The sequence below is a fragment of the Embiotoca jacksoni genome, unplaced genomic scaffold, assembly GCF_022577435.1.
Source record: "Embiotoca jacksoni isolate LCO1_2020_lvr unplaced genomic scaffold, fEmbJac1.0.p SCAF_10, whole genome shotgun sequence".
Classification (NCBI taxonomy): domain Eukaryota; kingdom Metazoa; phylum Chordata; class Actinopteri; family Embiotocidae; genus Embiotoca; species Embiotoca jacksoni.
In genome coordinates this window covers 6,803,796-6,823,939 of record NW_027185230.1, presented here as the reverse complement: position 1 = coordinate 6,823,939, position 20,144 = coordinate 6,803,796, and the positions used below count along the sequence as shown (strand labels likewise).

At 39.2% G+C, this 20,144-nt stretch overlaps 1 protein-coding gene across 3 annotated transcripts in view; it reads left to right on the top strand.

Annotated features, from left to right (window-relative positions):
* sfswap (splicing factor SWAP) overlaps positions 1-20,144 on the top strand; it is a 45,631-nt gene that overhangs the window by 12,916 nt on the left and 12,571 nt on the right. For all 3 annotated transcript variants that reach the window (XM_069163023.1, XM_069163031.1, XM_069163040.1), the window contains 8 exons: positions 1,075-1,330; positions 1,683-1,835; positions 2,014-2,107; positions 6,391-6,451; positions 7,258-7,361; positions 7,498-7,627; positions 12,521-12,717; positions 19,472-20,028. In XM_069163023.1, the coding sequence (XP_069019124.1) occupies positions 1,075-1,330; positions 1,683-1,835; positions 2,014-2,107; positions 6,391-6,451; positions 7,258-7,361; positions 7,498-7,627; positions 12,521-12,717; positions 19,472-20,028 (1,552 nt within the window). The remainder of the gene's footprint in view (positions 1-1,074; positions 1,331-1,682; positions 1,836-2,013; positions 2,108-6,390; positions 6,452-7,257; positions 7,362-7,497; positions 7,628-12,520; positions 12,718-19,471; positions 20,029-20,144) is intronic.

The following is a 20,144-nucleotide window of genomic DNA, read 5'->3' as shown; positions in this document are numbered from 1 at the left end:
TTCAAAACAGTGTTGATTTATATTTTGATCTTCCTTCTGATTAAATTAATTGGTGCAATAGACATAATAAACATATCATAAAAGCAAAGATTGACGACCACTGCACAAAGCAAGCTTCAGCAATAAAAGGCCCATCACACCACAGCCATATAAAGAACCCCTCTGTACCACAGAACTCCTCAAGTATGACCTCAACAACCACAGTGATGTTTTGCAGCTGTTTTGCCACCACTCCCAGACACAGTTTAAAGTATTCCTAATTACAGGAAATCTTAGAGCGTGATTTTGTAGTAGCACTTACGTTAGTTTGATTCAATTTTTTTTACCCCATGTTTTTAACTTAGTTTATATTTGCAGACTACCCCACAGCGTAAACGGAAAACAAATCCTATATCTATACAAGCAGAGAGAAACCGTGGCTGTTGGGTTCAACTCGGTACCTAAAAATATTCTTGGAAAAGTTGCAGTGGTCGTAAAGGGCTATATCTTTGTCCAGCTTTACCCTGCCTTGAAAATGTAATTTCAACACAGTCACTGAGCACAAATGTGGCATTTGTGTTATTTATAGACGCATTAACAGGCCCATTTTTACACTTTCCATTTCCAGTGGCAGGTGGCATTTCCCTGACCTGTTGATGTTCTTTACCAAGGTTAAAATAAAAAGACTGCATGATGCAAAAGGCTGAAATGAATTAGTAAATGCTCCATCACTTCACGTAAAATTGAAACAATTATTTCACAGTACTTTTCATTTTTTATCTTGACTCTACAGGGGATGGACAAAGGAGAAAAAAAGCACACTCGAAGGCATAAAGTCTCAATAAAAACAGAATTATGATCCTCTTAAAGCTATTATTTACTGCATGGGTGTGAAAATGTATCACATTGTATTATGCAGTTTGTGTCTACATTCAGAAGCAGCGTTATTCATCCATTCTTCTATACATCCCAACCGCTAACACAGTGCTGCTTAATTATCCATTTTCCCCACTTGTAGTAACAGAATTGTTTGTCCCAGTTAAATCATTTCTGTAAGGTTTTTCATGTCATGATATCCTCCTCATTTGTTCACAGCAAATGCAGCAGCGATGTATTACGGCTACTACATGCTTCCAGATGGCTCGTTCTGCTTAGCCCCGCCTCCCCCTGGTGTAGATGCCAGCTCATACTATAACAACATGCCCTCAGCTGTCATGGCGCCCCCTGCTTCTGCTGAAACTTTGCCTCATTTGGGGACGACTCCCACCCCTGCTGAAATTGTCACATCAGCAGCTTCAGCCCCGACTCAGGTTTCCAGCTCTGCTGCTCCAGCGAGTGTACCAGAAACAAGGTAGGATGTAATGGACTTCCATATCATAGCCTTAATATAATTTAAAACTCAAACTTAATTCTGCTTTATTAGAAATTTAATAACATGATTTAATAACATGATTCTGATTTCATTAATATAGTTCTTAATTATATTTAAGAACCTTTATCAAGCATGCTGATATTTAAATAAAAAGAGGTGATGCCTCAGTCGAATGTTTTATATTTTTATATGTATATATATATGTATATATATATATATATAGATATGGAATTATTACATAAAGTAGTTAGATACAAATGTGAACAGATTACACAGTTTTAAAAGATTAAACGTTAACTCTCATAATATCTTGAATTTCCCCTCAAAACAGCTCAAAACCTGAAGCTCCAGTCTCCACACCAGCGGCTCCAGCCATCATCCCCCCTCCACCTGACATCCAGCCAGTCATAGACAAGCTGGCTGAGTACGTCGTGAGGAACGGTTTGAAATTCGAGGAGGGCGTCCGTGCCAAGAATGATCCTCGGTAAGTGTTCTCACCAGGAATAAATCTGTCGTTTCAGTCTTGTCTTGGTTTTAGGAACTCTTATCGGTAACTTTGCCTTCAGATAGTGCTGAGCCTCTTCATCATCCTCTGGCTCATCTTTTATGAGCGCTCACCTCTCTTCCTAAACAGTATGTGCTCTTCTCTCTGTCCACTTTAGGTTTGACTTTCTGCAGTCTTGGCATCAGTACAACACCTATTATGAGTTCAAGAAGAATTACTTCATGCAGAGGGAAGGAAAAACCTTTCTAGAGGTATAATGAGCTCTCTACAGTATATATTGGTGTCTGCATTTATGTGCCAATGAATCTGATCTTCTTCCCCTTTCTTGACCACTTAACATTGACACTACAACGTGTTTGATACAGTCGAGACTACACCTACCACATAGCCATTACATTTAGATGTAATGAACATAATAAATTGCAATGGTTAATAATTACTCTACTGTCACACTTTTATCACTTGAATCACAGCTGCTACAGATTCATTAATGATTGAAATTACCATATAAAGCCCTGAATAGCTCAATAAAGCTGTGGCTTATATGGCTCCTGAGTAGCATTGCTGTCATGGACACAGAAAGGAAGAGTAGTTTTTTTCCAAATTCAGTGAAGAACATTTTCAAAAAGAAAGGTCAGTGTCAGTCAAGCAAAAATAAACTTCATTTTTTTCCCACTTCAATCCGAAGTACTAAAATTGCAGAGCTGATGATATGAAATGATAGCAAATGATCCTCTGCATGCACAGTGGGATGGAACAATTGTCAGAGAACCTCCAAGCATGTAGAAAATCAGCAATAATTTGTGTGCTGGGGTGAGGACATGGCACAACATTACACATGTAGTCTTTAAGATTCCCATTAAAATTAAAACGTATCCTAATTATTTTAGACAGTCAGTTAAGAGCTGTTTTACCTGCTCTTCTTTGCCAATCACTTCAAGTTCTCTTACATTGTTAGGCTGGCTTGCACAGGCAGCATGTTTAGGATCTAGCTGCAGATATTCAATGTTTAATGGTGGATTTTGAGGTCTGCTTTAGACCCTTAACCTGTTCCAAAGCCCAGCTTCTTTTCAGCTTCCCTTTCTTGACTTCCTGCTTGACATTTTCATCCAGATTTTTCTGAGATTTAATTGAATCAGCTCTCCTCTATCCTTGCCGTTCAACTGCCTTGACAGCCAAAATATAGAATGACAAAAGTTGTCTAATCATTCATTGCACCTACAGTCAACCTTGAAATTAGCTGGATATGGTTGCCGATACGCTTGGGCCTGCCATGCTAAAATTAGAGACATCCTGATCCAAAATGTCAAAATGATAGAGGAGAATAACAATTTCAATGAAGATATTAATTGTCAACAGTATTGTCAAAAGTCAAATTCAACCTTTTTACTGGGAAATGGAAGAATTCACAAGCTAAACCCATCATCCAGTCTCATTTTCTACCTTTTTAAGGCTCACAAGTCAATTCCTCCTGTTCCCAGTCATGTCAGTTATTTCAAGATTTTGATTATTTTGAGTTTATCTTGAAACGAAGCAGAAAATCGCAGTTCTAAAAAAAAAGTTAAAAAAAATTATATTCTTGAAACAAATTGATTGGTTTGCTACAATAGTATGCTTTGCTGTGGGCCTTTAGTTTGAGGGTATTTCAGGTTTCCCTCATCTGTGTGTAAGTCAGATGGATGGATGGATAGCTTATACATATGAACATCAAGTATGCATGCATTCAAGGGTTTTTAAGTTGGCTTTGTGTCAGAAAGAAAAAAACAGGAAATTATTGAGTTTTGTAACAATTTGTCATCTGACAAATCAAATCCATTAGCTTGTCTGAAGTGTGGCCCATTATGACGCCGCTCAGCCTGCTCCAACAAACAGCTGCTCGTCTTTTCTATCAAGAAACCTGCCTCGTGTGAGGGATTTGTGCTGTGGCTAATAAGATGCAGATATCGATCCTCTGTTAGTGCCATTAGTTATTATGTCATAGTTAATGAAGACGTAAGAAAAGCTGCTAAAATCAGCAGCTGTTATCTTGAACTATTTATAAGTATCAAAAAAATTTACAGAATGCTGAATTTTGAAGTGGACAAAACAAATTCTTATCTAAAAAGAAGTATTTTGTAAATAGCCCAAATTATCAAAAGACTTATCACCTTCCTGTTTGAAGAGTTCTGCTCATAATGTGTATAGGAAGCCACAGGTTTGTGTTGATATACTAGGTTTAATGGCAAATTTTCAGGCACACAGTATGAAAGTACCATTTTAATTAAAAGTTAAAGGTGTTAACTTTTAATTAAAATTATGCTTTCATACTGCTCTGGCATCGAATATAATACTGAAGTGCTGTGCCTCTTCTGGAAACACCTCATCATTTAAAAAAAAAAAACCTCAACATGCCTTTTATTTTGCTGGCATTTAGTAGCTCCTGTGTTACTTTGACAACGTGTTGCTGGCTAAAATGTGACTGGAAACATCAGAAAAGAGTGTGTTTTCAAAAATAAATAATTAACTAATGTGAAGTCAAATCATGAAAATTGTATAGAAGGAGACAAGCTGTCATGTTCACAATTGAATCTGGGCACAGCCACTGCACGCTTATGTAGGGTATACAGCACAGCCGTTTCCATCCACTCAGCTGTCAGATTATCCGTGATAAAGTCAATTTCACACATCAAGTACAATGTTCAGCGTTTGGCTGGACATATTACTGTAATGTGACAGTTCTTATTTTTTTTTATAAACAATGACAATACCCATTTTTTTAATCTACTTTTCAATTGAGCTGACAATTCAGTGCAAGTCGGGGTCAAAGTAATTTTTTAGCAAATCGGGGAAGTGAATCAAACAGAAATGCTTGGCACAACAGTCTAATTCAGTTGGGAATCGGTCAAATGCAGGCTGTGTGAAAGTATCCAAAATGTGGAGCTGGACAAACTTTTGTCTTTTTTTCGTTTGCTGCAATCATTTTCCGTCCCTGTGGAATCAAGTTTTCAGTTTACGAAGCTCATGATTTCCTACGTGCAAAGGAAGGATGTGTGGGAGTTCATGTATCTAAGGATTGTAAAATCGAAGCTAAAGGTGCAAGTGAGAACAATCAAAATTGTGCATTTTTCAACTGAGGTCTTCTAGACTGGTTTAGAGTGTTTTATGCTGCTTCTTCTCCTGTAAGCTTTGATTTGAGAGTTTTTTTTTTTTTTAGGAGTTATATTCTCCGGGGCCCTGGTAAAGTGCTCTGACTGTTGAAAGCACTGTTCAATTACAGCTGAATAGTAGGAGGTTGCCTTTGAAGCGCTCTTCAAACGTGATAAAATGGTTCTCATGAGGTTTTTCCCTCCTGTGGCATTGGCTTCATCACCACTTTTCCATCTCATTCCATCAGTAGTTTATATTTGGGATGGCAGCGTAGATCACTCGGTCCTCAGGTATTACTAGTCCACAGGCTTTCTGGTTATCAGGCCTGCACACAAGCCATCTATAAGGGCTTTGTGAGGATACTTTGTTGATTCAAAGAGTAACAGACCATACAGTGGAATATTAGAAAACAATGTAAGTGACTAATTACACAGTGTTTATTAAGTTAATTTATGTTTCTTTTTTTTTTTTAAAGCAGCAGAGTAGTTTGAATGTTCACAAAAAGACAATTTTTACTGCAGTTTACCTTACTGAAGGGTGCATTGTGATGAGAAAAACTTAGGCAAATTTGCTTCTGATTATAGACTAATTCATTAAAAAAATGAATGCATTGTTAAATTACAGGTTTTTTACTGCTGCTTATTTCATTTACATCGACTGGAAATTAGTTTCTATGGTGACTGGGCGAGTGACATTAGTTCAGTGTAGAATCAAATAAATCATCTTATCAGATTGGCTCACCTCTTATTAATAGTATCCACCGCTGACTATTTAAATATAGAAGTAACAGATAAGAGAACATGAAGTGAGAGCCGTAATTTTCGGTTTTCCGCAGCTGCTGTTGGATCCTCCACAGAAACCTTCACAGCAGGGAGACGTCAACTGTGGCTGGAACCCTGCCCATGAATAGTTATAGTAATTAAATGCAGCCGATATACTTAAACCAACAGAAAGGAGTGATTCAGTCTAACATCTCATCCATCCATCAGTGCTATTATACACTGACGAAACATTTACGTTACACAAACACTGGAAGGTGTTTCTTTCAATGACCCAGGCAGGTACATTTAGATGCTTTTTATTTGGACAAACTAACTGAGAATGGATAGACAGCCGGCTCTCCTCGGTTTTGTCTGAAGTTCACTTCCAATTCACCATAAATGTACATCAGGTAAAAACGAAGGCATTCAGTTCGCTGCGAAATCTCATTTTCAGCACCATCTGTCTCTCGTCAAAGTTCCACCGGTTTACCCACAATGTGGATTCATTGCAAAAAATGCAATCAAGTTTAGAAGGTATTTAGAAATTGTGCGACGTCTAAAAACATGTTACTGGTTTAACTTCGAAACATTTTAAACACTAAGAAGCTGATCTACTTTTTCTCCTACTTCTCTTTTGCTTCATGTAGAGTGGAGATGATTGTGATAAGCTGCAGTCAGATTCAGACAAGGACTCCAAGCTGACAAAAGGTAAAGGAAAAAACACACAGAACACATGGCTACTTGCACTTTCTTTTCTTAAGTTTATTCCTTCCTTAAATGAGAACCAAACCCTTCGGGTAAACATGTTTATATGATATTTATATTTGTGTGTGTGTGTATGCGTCATATGCCGGCGTTTATGCACAGACGCCTGTGAGTCTGTTGGTATTTACGCTGGCAATTTCATTTGGTGATATCAGACTGGAAATATCTATGCAAAGATGAAAGAGTCTGCGTAACACGACACTGGCAGGAGCCGTAAACACGCACACGTATTCAAATCAACGCATGCCTTCACACAGACCAGGATGCAACAGATCAAAGAGCAGGCGAGGGAAACTCTTAACTAGGCCGTATAAACTATCCAGGTCTCCACAAAAAGGATCAAGATCATATAGTAAGGGCACTTCATCAGGAAATGGAGCACACGGTCTCTTTCACATCTACAACAGCAGAGATATTTGATCATAAAATGGAAATGCATTTTTTTCTGCCTGCTGTCCAGCCTCTCTGTTTGCCAGGTTCCTGTACGTCTCTGTATTTTGTTCAGGAAAGTCTCTTGCACTTCATGTTCTGCTCTTCAGTTCATTTTGCCACGTTTTCTCCATCCTGTCCATCCACCTTTCTGTTATCTGTTTGGTCATCCTTCTCCAGACCTTGCTCTGGCACCCTAAACACAATTAACCTGAGATGATGTGAGGAGAGGGACTTGTCTATCTGTTCTGAAAGTACACTCTTTGCGATCCTTTTTGATTATACCCAATCACAAACCTTCTGTCTCTGTGCCATTACAGCCTCGTTTGCCCCCATCTGTTTTGCCATTAAGGCAAAGGAAAATGACATGCTGCCATTGGAGAAGAACAGAGTTCGATTGGATGATGACTCTGATGAGGACAAGGTACCAGTTCAGACTTGTCTTTTCACTGTACATTCTGTGGGTTTAGGTGTTTTATTGTGGCGTAAAGACTGATTGTTGAAAACATAGTTTTTATTAGTACCTTTAACATTAAATTATCTATTATGTTTGCTTGAAGTTGCTGGAAGAAAAAAGCCTGGAGGCTGTGATCGGTGGAGCTGAGATGGTTGACAAGGAGCCTCTTCCAGTCAGTGCACCAGAAGAGAAGAGACCCTCCCTCAGTTTGGAGGAGTTGGAAGCAAAACAAGGTAACATAATAGAAAATAAAAAACACGGGAATAAAAATTGAATATGCACTGTGGAGACAGGCAGTGCCACTACCAAAAAAACATTTAATTTAAGGGATAATTTTGGGTGTTTGACAATCAATTTATTACCTTTAATTGATTAACTTTAAACACTGAGGCAGTGAAAACACTTTTTGAAAGATTGAATCCACTTATCAAGTGTTTAAGGTCTATACCTGCAAAACACAAAGCCTTGTAATTTGGAACAGCAGCCATGTCAAAAACTAGTATATGGCCAGACGATGTATGAAACGTTAGAGTGCTTTTAATTTGAAATGAAGGCTTTTAATTTATAACAGAAGCCACTACTTTCAGCCAATGGTGTAGCTTTGAGCATTACATTACATTACATTTCATTTAGCTGACTCTTTTATCCAAAGCGACTTACAAGAAGTGCATTTCAACCATGAGGATACAAAACCCAGAACAACAAGAATCAAGAAAATACAATTTCTTCAAGAAAGCCGAACTACAAAGTGCTATCAGTAAGTGCCATTTTAAGCGCCACTAAAGTTCTACTATTCAAGCACACAGTCAGTGACAGACATTCATCTTTTTGTGACTGACTCGAGATGTCGTTTGTAGTCCTGCTAAAAAGCTTTCCATTCAGTAAACCAGCAGGATGCTTTTATTGTGAAGCAACTACAGGAAATGTTAGTTTTCAAACAAACAGATATTTTGATCTACTGCGTAAGTGAACTGGTGGTCATTGTGTCTGCAGACACCGGTAAGTGAGCGTAGACTTAAGGTAACGCAACCACTTCACATTCGACTTCTGTTTATTAATGGGGGTTGTTTTGTGTTTGGCTGACGTTACATTTGTAATAACAGATGACGGTAGGCTGTAATCTTTGCTGGCACACTGCTCCGAAATGTATTTTCACATATCTATTTTTAGGTGCAAATTCGAATGATACGCTCGCACTGTAGATGCCTCTTAAGTTGACGACATCATGTTTGTGCACTCAAACTATCGTCTGCTTCATGCTGCCTGCAGTTGACAGGATGTTGGAAAAAGCCCCTAATAATGGTTTCCTCAGTTAAAAAAAACAAACAAACCTGAATTCTTTGTTTCAGCGTCAGCAATTAATGCATGTGCTTACAAGACATCTCTGTCACATCTACTCGCATGCTGTCACTTCTGGGAAGTTTAGAATTGGTGGAGAAACAAAAAGGGAAGAGGCGAGATGAATACATCCACCAAGTCTGAATTATAAATTCCTTCAACATTGTGTACCCTGCAGTAAGAGACTAGCATGTAGTACAGTAAACAACATCGTATATTTCTCCCAAAGGTGTGATGGAGCTGTATTTTGTCTATTTTTGCCTCTGTTTATCTTGTTGGGTTGTGGATACAGAATGTCACACACTGGCTCTCCTCAGTCTTCCTAACCTGGAGCCTCAGTGGCTTATCATTAAGAAAAACAAGTACAGCAATACAGGAATATTAATGTGCAGAAGGCATACACACACAAAAATCCTCTTTCGTTCTGCAAGAGATTTACACTATAAATACACCGATCAGGATTTTACCGTTGCAGAAAGCTCCTGCATAAAAAGACTGAGGAAAAAATGCCACATTTGCCACCTAGTTGTTGCTCATTTTATTTAAAAGGTCAGAGTCACTTCTCCAAAATAACCACATATTTGTTATACATTACTGGATATTAATTTCAAAAGCAACTGGCTTTTTCTTCCTCGGAAAACTGATACACATGAAATGTATTCATTGTTATACTTTTACAACCTCCAAAATCTGCAGTTTGTCCCTCTTTGGATAATCACAAAGAAGCAGAAATATAAAACTATATTCTAAAAAAAAATACATAAAACATGAAAAACAGCAGATGTCGTCGTAATTGGGATTATTAATAATCCATTTGACCCGTCTTAACACCGTACGCACTAGCCTTCTGTATGTGAATTCAGATTTGTAGTCATCTCATGAAAAAACCATCATATCTCTGCGTGGGTTAATCAATTATGATGACTGCTTCTAATATTGATGGCTTGAGCGCGTGCTGAGTCGTCTGCCTCCTAAAGACTCCTCCATGAAAGCTTAAATGCTCAATTGTGACGCCATAAAAGACCAAATGACCGAGAACAATTTTACAGCAAAAGATTTCCTTTCTTTTTGCCTTTTATGTCCATATTGTTCAAATATTCAAGGCTGTTATTGAGCTGCATATCACCAAACCAACTGTAGTGACCGGCGTTGTAATACTAATGCTTCATTAGGTTATGTATGATACAGTACAAACAGAATGATCTTAAACAATTAGCAGCTGCTTGGCTGCAAAATGACTTAAATTTACTGAATTGTGTTTGAACCTTTCAATCATTTTAATTTCTTTGAAAGAAAATAACTAACTAAAACAAAGCAATCTTTTGTTGAAGTGCGCAATTACCCCTGGTGATTTTCAGGGGTTTTTTTGTGGTGTGGATTTGAAAGGTGGTTACTAAATGTCTGTCTCCGAGCCTGTCAGAGAGACATCATTGAAGTGCCAGTCCTCTTGTCAGTTGTGCGGCCAAATGCTCTTGAGACAGTGTCGGTCTTTAAAGTCGTGTCTCTCCGCATTTCATGAGATCGAGAAGATTAGAGCAAAAGTGTAATAATCTTCGTTATACCAGAAAGACAGCTGTGAAATAGAGCCTGAATAGATAGACAGACAGACAGTCAAAGACAAATGTGCTTGTTTTTAGCATAAAGGGGGTTGACAAGTCCCGTTTAGGTTCAGCGGAACAGTCTCGGAGTATAATGGCCTCGCTTTGGAGCTGACAGGCGGCCAGAGAATGAGGCTGGAAAAGCCTAATAAAAAGCTGACTGAATTGGCTTTGCTGTGCGGCAAAGTGGCTGTCAGTCAGCAGGCCTAACTTGATCAGATAGCAGGAGAATCAGTGGCAGACAGCAAAACACTAATCTCTATTGATGGGCTGGAAAATAGCCACACACACGAAATACGGTTTTCAGTGATAAGCACATAAAGGCTTCCCAGTGGATGTGCATCTATTATAGTCTTGGTAAAAGACTTTAAATACCATATTGTATCTAAATAGCATCTCTTAAATCAATGTGGAGATTCAATTGATCAAATGTACTATAAGTATACATATATCTTCTGTAATAAATGTATGTACTTATAGAGACTTGCTGACTTTTATTTTGCTTGCCATATTTTGGACTTTTAAGCACTTAGATGATCATTTTTAAATACCACAGTATCAAGTGACAGCATATCAACAGTGAATTATCAACTGAATTATCTTAAAACTCCCTTTATGGAGATTTTTGGTGTCTTTCAGCTCATTGTTTTGATTTGCTCTGTTTTTCATTTATGACTCCTGAAGGCTTTTTCCATCAACGTGGACGTTTTGTTGTGGTTCACGAATCTAAATTTGAACTTTTCCACGTTTCACAAAGAAACTAATACACAATTAAATAAAACAATAAATAAGACATTTAAAACCACAAAAGTTGAGAACCACAAACTATTTCAGACCAAATTGTGATGATGTCATGAGCGTGAGTATCTTATTTAAAAGGAAAAACGAGTATGTACTCGTTATATCTGCTCAATATCCAGAATTGGCTTACGTAAAGCTGGATGTGTAAACAAGCAACTGTTTGAGTTCAATTTATAAGATGATATCTACATTCACAGCGTCTTCTTTTTTGGGGAGTCCCTAGTTATCGCTTATAAAATCAAATTATTTCCATTATCTATATTTTATTTATATTAATGATTATTTGCATAATTTTGTCTTTAGTCATTAGCCTAAAAACAGTAGTTTAAAAGAGAGAAAAGCAGTTGAACCTGGAGAATGTTTGGAGTTTTGCTTAATATATGACTGACATAATGACCCGGTTATCAAACAATGTTTTTTTTATTAATGTCAAAGTTAGTTGTGTAACTTTTTCAATACTTTTAATTTTAAATGAAACATTCTACATAATTTGATTTGCTAAATTGATGGTTTAATTAGTCTAAAGATAGAGAAGTCAACCTGAGCCTGGCCGGGACATCGCGTCGTCTCATTGTCTGGGGTACAGATGGATTCTGCTCCACTTGGTTGTTGTTCACTGTACTCAAATATGATTTGCTTCGGCAGCTGGCCTATTTTTAACCCTGACGAGATAACAGTAGTCCCAGTGGTTGCATAACTTAAACAACTTGTTTTCCGCAAGCATTTGTTTTATACTTTGCTGTCTTGTCTTCTGTTCTCTGCCTCGCTCATGCTGTTCTTGTCTATCCGCTACCCGTCTCTGTCACCTCATCTCCTCGCCTCATCTCTCAAACTGTGCTCTCCCCCCCCCCACTTCCATTGTCACTCGGATGTCTGTCTTCTCCTCTCCACCCACGTGTTCCCTCCCTCTTTGCTTTTGCTGTATAAACCTTTAATTGCATGAAATTATGTGTCACCAGAGACTTAGCTCAGCCCTATCTTTTTGAGCAGGGACTTTGCCAATCTACAGTAGCTGGAAACTCAGAAGAATGAAAAAAAAAAAAAAAAAAAAGCCAGACATCACCTTAGATGTGACAGTAAGAGCGAGAAATTACTCTTGTTATCTTTTCAACCTTACTCCTGTTTTCACTTTTCATCCTGTCGGACATTTTTTTTCTTCCACATCCCCATTCGTCCCTCTTCATGTCCTCATCTATATCTTTCCTCCCTCTTCTCTCTCTCTTTTAATTATTCTCTTTACTTGTGATGAGGGCTGAGCTTTCCATCTCTCTCGTTTCAGTTACCACCATTTGGTCAGAGGTATATCTCGCTGAAAAAACAAAAAGAGGGACAATGACTGCAAACCAACTGTGTCTCCTGTGTTTACCCTCTCATCTCCTTTTCCCTTAGCCAAGCAAAAACTGGAGGATCGTCTGTCAGCTGCAGCCAGGGAGAAGCTGGCCCAGGCATCCAAGGAGTCCAAGGAGAAACAGCTCCAGGCGGAGAGGAAGAGGAAGGCAGCGCTCTTCCTGCAGACCCTGCGCAGTCCATTCGCTGGAGAGCCCGAGGCCAAGAGAGCGGAACTCGATTCGTGTGCACAGCTCGAGGTAGGTGAAGGGTTGAGAAGGGTTGCCCAGTGTTTGTCATCGCGTGCATGTGTCTATATATTTTTTTAACGAGAAAACTGACCGAGTCATTCTTGCTTAGATTAGGACTGAATCCCCAAGTGGTTGATCCTCAGAAACAAATCCCAAATTTGGGTCATTTCAGGTCACAAGTGCCACCGGCTGCATTATCTCAAGAGCTGATAGAGTTTAAATAGGATAGGGCTGTGATAAAAAATGTATGGCAATTAATGACATTCAAATTTGTTTCATGTTAATCTCTGTGACCAGATGTCTGCAGTATTTTCAAATGTAATAATATGTTGGCAAGATACAATACGTGTGTAAAAGTCTCCCACACAGACACACTTACTGCATGTACACACCAGAGTTCTACGCCGTACTTTATAGAACGCTGAGACAGCATTAAACTATTCACTGACAGGTTATTAAATCAAATGCTTGATATTTGTTTATTAAATTGCTGTTTGATATCCAGCTTGAATTTAAAATTCCCTTTTTTGTATTACCTAGCTAAGCTTTTGTAAACCAGGTGATTTAATCTTCCGCTTTGGACATTTTTTCGAAAGCTACTTTTACATTTTGTTCTAAAATCCTTGAAGATAAACAATATCACTGATTAGGGTGAAATTTGGGGATTTTTGTAATATTTGGTCAGACAGGTTCAAGAAAATACACCCGCTAACGCACCAGTGACACACAAAAAAAAAAAGTACCTATTTAATTAGACCAAATGGAACATCAGTCGAGTCAGGCAGATCAGGTTCTTGAAGGTCCTCACTCAGGCAAATCCTGTCCACCCTGATGTCAGTTGCTATTTTTGCAGACGGTTTTATTTTTTTTTAGCTTTCAGCCTCTAACTTCAGCTGCCTTTGAATCTTTGATCAAAGGAGAGCTTCTGTAAATAGGATACATAAACCATCATCTTTGCTGCAGTTTGCTCATAAACCAGGACCTCAAGCTTCACATCTGAGTGGGATTTTAGACAAAGTAACTACAGATGGCATTTTAAATTGTCCTGTATTAATTGATTACTCTATGTGCAAAGGAAATCGCAGGCACCTACAGCTGCCCAGCATTTCGTGTGTCCGTTTATGGCTGTATTGACAGCACCATTCAACATCCAGTACCAGATTAACAGATTCATTTCTGGTTGCTGTCACAAAGAAGTGAATATATACAACAGATAAAACATCACGTATTTTATTGATGTGGGCTGTAGAGGTTTGAATCTTCACTGGCCTCACAATTTTATTACTACTCACCTGCTGACATTTTGATTTCGATGCCGTTTAGAGGGTAAGAGTGTGAACCAAGTTATTTTTCTGTAGCTACAATTTACAGATGTCCCCGAAATGCCTCGGCTGCAGAGTATCGGCAGACAATTTACCGATGTCATAGTCTGTCACTGCATCGAAGCCCGCCTCTCGAAGCATCAGATTTCCTGTGCTGAACGTCCAGCTTATACTGCTTATTATGTGGGCAGCTTTATTCCTGGGAGTCACTCAGTCATTTCAAATTAAAAAAAAGAGGTTTTCTTTGTATGCGGAATGTGAATATCACCATGCAGCTGTTAGCATTTATAATGAAGCGTTGCATCTTTTCCTTGAACAATAGTGCACCGTTTTAAAGAGTGACCTGCTGATAGAAGGTTGAATCATTTCCAACATTTTTGCTAATAAAGGAATGTATTTGATTTTTTTTTTTTCCCTCCTAAATTCAATAGAAGATTATTATTTATTTTCATAGGTGTCAGTGTATTTGTGTGTGTACGTGTATAGGCTTAGACATAACAAAAATATTACATGGTATGAAAAAGGTATCACTATTAACATGCATTTATCTCTACAACTGGGTGGGAAGGGTGGAGGAGACTTTTTATTTTATTTTTCATTTCGAGCAATGCCACTTAGACACACGTAATCATCCCTTAAAATGCTCTGAGCAGACAGTGTGGAGGTGGAAAGCCAGCTAGCACATCTCCCAATGTAGCTCTGAAAATAGAAAGCTAAAATCTCAATTACAGCAAACTGCTTTACTTCTATCCACTAACTTCCCTGTTCTCTGCCTTGGCGCCCCAGAGATAATACAGGGCACTTCTGTTTTAAAATTCTCCTTTGTAAAGTTTCAAAAGGCTGTTGCTATATAGAATTTTAAAAGCCTTTGGCTGTTATGTTAAACCGGACAAAAAAAGAGGCAGGGATACTTTATAGTGTAAATACGACTCAGTGGTCATTTGATGTGTAGATTGGCTGTCTGTGTGATGGATGTTGCATGTCAGCGCCTCGTGTTTGCCCGACTGATGTGTGGGGAACTGGCCTATTGCCTGATAGACCAGCTGGCAGTGGGCAGGCTCATGTCACTGTTGCACCAGCTCGGTCATTCTTCTCCAGATGTTCTCTTGACTTTTGCAGTGACCATCAGAGCGAGCATATCCTGAAGGAAACAACCAACACCGCAACTCCCTGGTCTACTGAGGAGTAAATAGATGTTTTTTAGTTGGATGTCATGGATGTTTTTTGATTGCGTACCTTGTTGGTAGTCAGTCTCCAAGGTACTGTGTGACTCAGAGGGGGAAGAAAGTAACATTATTTCAGCACAATAAACACTGGTAATAGTGACTCACCACCGGGACAGTAAGGAGTGCAGTATAATTGTTCGAGAATTTGCGAACTAATTGGAAGACTTGGTCTGAGTCAAAGTTGAAGTCGGATAAATAGAACAAATCAAGTCTGCGCATTGATTTGTTCACTACAGGAGACCCTATGAAGAACAAATGTCACCTAAATTTGGAGCAACAGAAGGAAGATCAGGACAGCTTTAAGGTGATTAACACTCCAATTTGTAGTGAATATTCTGGCAGCAGCATTTTGTACATTGAAAACAGGATTGTGCCATGCAGTCTGCTGGGATCCTGGATGGGTTTGAGGACAGATGCGAGTGCTTAGGCAATGTCTTTGTAGGGTTAGCACAATAAGCCGACTTGGATCAGTTGACTGTAAACTCTCCATGTTTCCTGCTCATCATACTGATTCTGCAGCAGTGCTGTAGGAGACAGTGTAAACTGTCACAAGTAAATGGAAGTGGAGGCGAAGCTTTGGAAGCCCAGACAATCTTTTGTTTTTCCAAGTGACTCATTTACTCCTCTGACTCTGTCATGTACCTGCTTTTATTGGCCCATCTATCTGTACACTGGTGTTCAGTGTCCTTTCTGACTCATTACTTCACATTCGGGTTGTTCTGTGTTTTGTTACTATTAGCATATATAGTATGCTATTTTATGTCTTCTAGTGGACCAGTATGCTGTCAGTCTGGCACAAATTTGACAACCTTAAAACCATTTTCAGACATGGACATTGCTGGCTTCACCTGTCGTTAAAGTGATGTGTTTTGACATAAATATAGGTTAAAGTTTCTTCCAGCTTTACTCGGACATAAGCACTGTCACAGCTGAAACTTTGAAAACCCTCACCTGTGACAAGTCTGATGGGAAGCGTAATCACTTAATGTGTGCATAATGCTGGTAGACCTATGACATGCTAGCATTACCTGGCAGGTTTGCACTCCCTGGTAACTTCAGCCAAGTACACTTTGTTTAATTTTTGGAAGCAGTTCCACACAGAACGTTTTGACTGTAATCGTAGACTTTTTTCACGTTTCTGCTGTTTGCATCATGACGTCTAATCTCATTGGGTCACACATGTTTTACCGGTGCCTGGTATTCACATCTTCTTCTTATCCTTTTGATGCTTAACTGTGGTTGGCAAACAGCTTTTAAGGTTCATTACCGCCACCTTCTGGTGGTATAGCAGCTAAACTATTAGATTTTTTTTTTTTTTTAAATCCAATAACATATACCACACGACAACCGTGCGTGAAACAACAAATAACAAAACACAATTAATCAATTGCATCACATACACAGAAATGCGGTCTGTACATCCCAGACTGTGTGAGGTCGATTAAGGCCAAAAAGCCAAAGTTCCGAGACCTCCCAGAACAGTACAGAGCCACGCTTCGACATCGTCCAGGATGATCAATTCAACAATTAACAGTTGTCCTTCTTAACATGGTCGATGTAAGGTCCCCAAATTGGGAATGACTATTAAAAAAAAAAAAATCCTTAAGTCATGACCCATCCTTACTGAATATAGGAATGAATTGGAGAGTGATTATATGAAGGAGTGTTTCCAGCTCTCCCTTGCTGCCATCAATGGTGGATATTAAAACTTATTCTGCAGTTGAATACTTAATTAATGACCATTGTGTGCATGAGAAATGTTCAGCTGTTTCTCACAGTGAATCTCCCAATAAATCCTCTCATTAATTAGACAGAGATGTCCCCAGACCCGTTGCCTATATGATTAGTGTTTATGAGGATGTTTTTAATGTATATAATGTAGCAGATTTTTCTACTCTCCTCTCCTGGGACTTTTTATTGTTACTCCTCTAACTGTCTGAACTTCCATATCTTGCCAGAGCAGGTGTGAGAGGGCAGACATTTTCAGGGGCTGCTGTTGGGATAAGACTCCCAAATGTCAGTCCTAATTTCAAATCAGACTTTGCTTCCTTATCATTTCGTTATCTTTCCCTTAACCCAGACACCAGATAGTGAAACACAACAGTGCAACAAATATCACTCCTTTCTCGACTTCCCTGTCTATTTGAGGATGCTTATTGATTGTCTTCTGTCACGAGCACGTTGGCTTGGTTCTTTCTTGCTTCTGCTTCTTGACCACATTTGCCTCTTTCTTTCATTTTCTTTCATCATCTCCCCCTTCATCTCTCTCTGCTGCTCCCTCCCTCTCTTTTTATGCTCCACCCATCTCTCACAAGTAGTAGCAGATGGACAGATGAGGTAGGGGTGACTGAATTGGAGAGACTGACCGTACTGAAATTTATTTGGGCTCGTATTTTATACACACACATAGCCACACATTTATTTCCTTTCTGACTTATTACTTCACGTTCGGGTTGTCCTGTGTTTTGTTACTATTAACATATATAGTATGCTATTTTATGTCTTTCTTATCCAGACGGCCTTGTAGTGACAGGATGGCTCACATTTGTAACATCGATGGCCTCAGGAGCAATCAAAGACCCCACCCTGACCGATAAAATCTGACCTGAGAAGATTTAGTGCCATGTTTAATCCACTGATGGACCGAAGCCATTTCTCTCGGTGTAAATCCTGCAGTGGCCCAATCTAAAATGAGCACACAGACCCACATTGGGGTAATTAGAGCCACTTTGCAGCTGACAGTTGTAACTCTGTGTGTTGCCAGCGGGCTATATTGTGTTGTGTAACCTGCACCCTCTTTTAATCAGCTGAGTAAGGATTTTTTTTTTAAAGACTCTGACTTTGCATGAGCCAGCCAGTTATGATAATATGCCCCGTTTTAGTGCAGGTTTGATTATTTATAGTACATTTCATTATATACGTTTTTCTCCTCCACTTTTTGTCTCTGTAGAAACATCTATACTGCTTGATATGGAAGTCACCTACAGATAATATTTTATTTAGTTTGTTTCATTTGGGATTTTAACCAAAGTATGTAAATATTCTCTATTTTCAAAGTCAGGAATTTGAAGGAGCTTCTGAATGATAAAAAAAAAAAAATCACAAAAAACATTTTTACATTCAGGGTTGAGGGTTTCAGGTCAACTGTTCACGAGTTGTGATTGAATACGTTCTGATGTGTACATGCAACAATGCATTTCATTGGAACAACTGTGTGATGAATACATCAGGGGTTTGGTTGCTTTATTTTTTTCCAAATTTTCTGCAAAGACCTGCCTTTAATTGGCCCTGAACTTGATATTCTTACCCACTATTCATTTCCCCAACCTACCAATAAAGGTAGTGGGTTCGAGCCAATCAGAGCTGAGAGTGGGGTGGGTCGCTGCAAAGGAAATATGGATATATGTCGTCTGTTCAGTACATTATCTGCCATTATTGTGTTCCTCTTAATCAAACGGGAGCTTAATAACAACAAATGCTCGACATCCAGGAGTGTTCAGTTCTCGAAGAGTTTGTAACAAAAAAAATTACATTGAAAGCAGAACTGGACAACAGCTGAGTTTGTTTTTAAGAGGAGAAACATACGTTCACTCAGAGAGAACAAAGGCAGGAAGTCATCCGTTTTATCCTTTACATAATGCAATTTTTGATTTGATTGGTTTATGAATAGGTTTAAACTCCCCATCTGCAACCAATTTAAAAAAAAATTCAATCAGTTTTCTGCTTGTTGATTCTGAATGAGGAGTTTTTATTGAACACTTTTTATTTTTTGGGTTTTTAAACTGTTTTTGATCCGAATATTAGGCTCTGTGTAATCATGACTATTGTGAGGTTCGCTACAAGAGAAGAGTAGAAACGTACTCTACAACAAATAAACTCACCGTTTTCAGTTTTTTTTTCCATCCATTACCATGCGAGTTTCATTCAGTTTGGACATTTAAAGGGGGTGTTGCATAAATGCATCTCTAATCTGTACGCACAGCCAACCTTGTGCATCGTCTGCATCTCTTTAAAGTTGACAGGCATCCAGGCACAGATTGAGATATTAAACACCTGAGAGTTAATTTAATGTCAATGATGTCAAAAAGGAAGACTGAATGTTTTATCCTATCTTATGCATTATTTTCTTTCTATCTGTGAACCAATCAAAAGGAGAAGATCCAGACTAACGGAGTTATTTTTACTCTCTCCTCTTCAATCTACTTTTGTCTTCAGCTGCAAGAAGCCCTTTTGGTTCTGTCCGATCCTGCACCTCAAGTGTCTTTTGCGCCACCTGTGTACCCTCACGATCAGAGACTCTCTGTGGAGAACCATGGAGCCCATCGTGGCAGGGAGGCCCCGTCTGTCTCGAAGTCCTCATCCTCATATGCTACCGCCAAAGGACCAGATCGGGACAGGGATCGGGACAGGGATCGGGACAGGGATCGGGACAAGGATCGGGACAGGGATCGGGACAAGGATCGGGATCGGGACAAGGATCGGGACAGGGATCGGGACAAGGATCGGGATCGGGACAAGGATCGGGACAGGGACCGGGATCGGGACAAGGATCGGGATCGGGACAGGGATCGAGACAGGGCTCGAGACAGGGATCGGGACAGGGAAAGGGATCGGGATCGGGACAGGGATCGAGACAGACACAGAGACAGAGATAGGAACAAAAAGGATAGAGACAAAGACAAAAAGAAGAAAAAACACAAGAGGAGGTCTAGATCAAGATCAAAGAGCAAACACTCCCTCCCCAGTGCCTACAGGAAAGCCCGCAGGTCCCGGTAAGACACAATTACCACTGTCAGTGGAGAGAATCCCCAAGTACCATTTCATTTTGGTTCAGATGGCTGTGATCTGATCCCACAAGGATTCCTGATTTATTGACTTTCTCTCACTG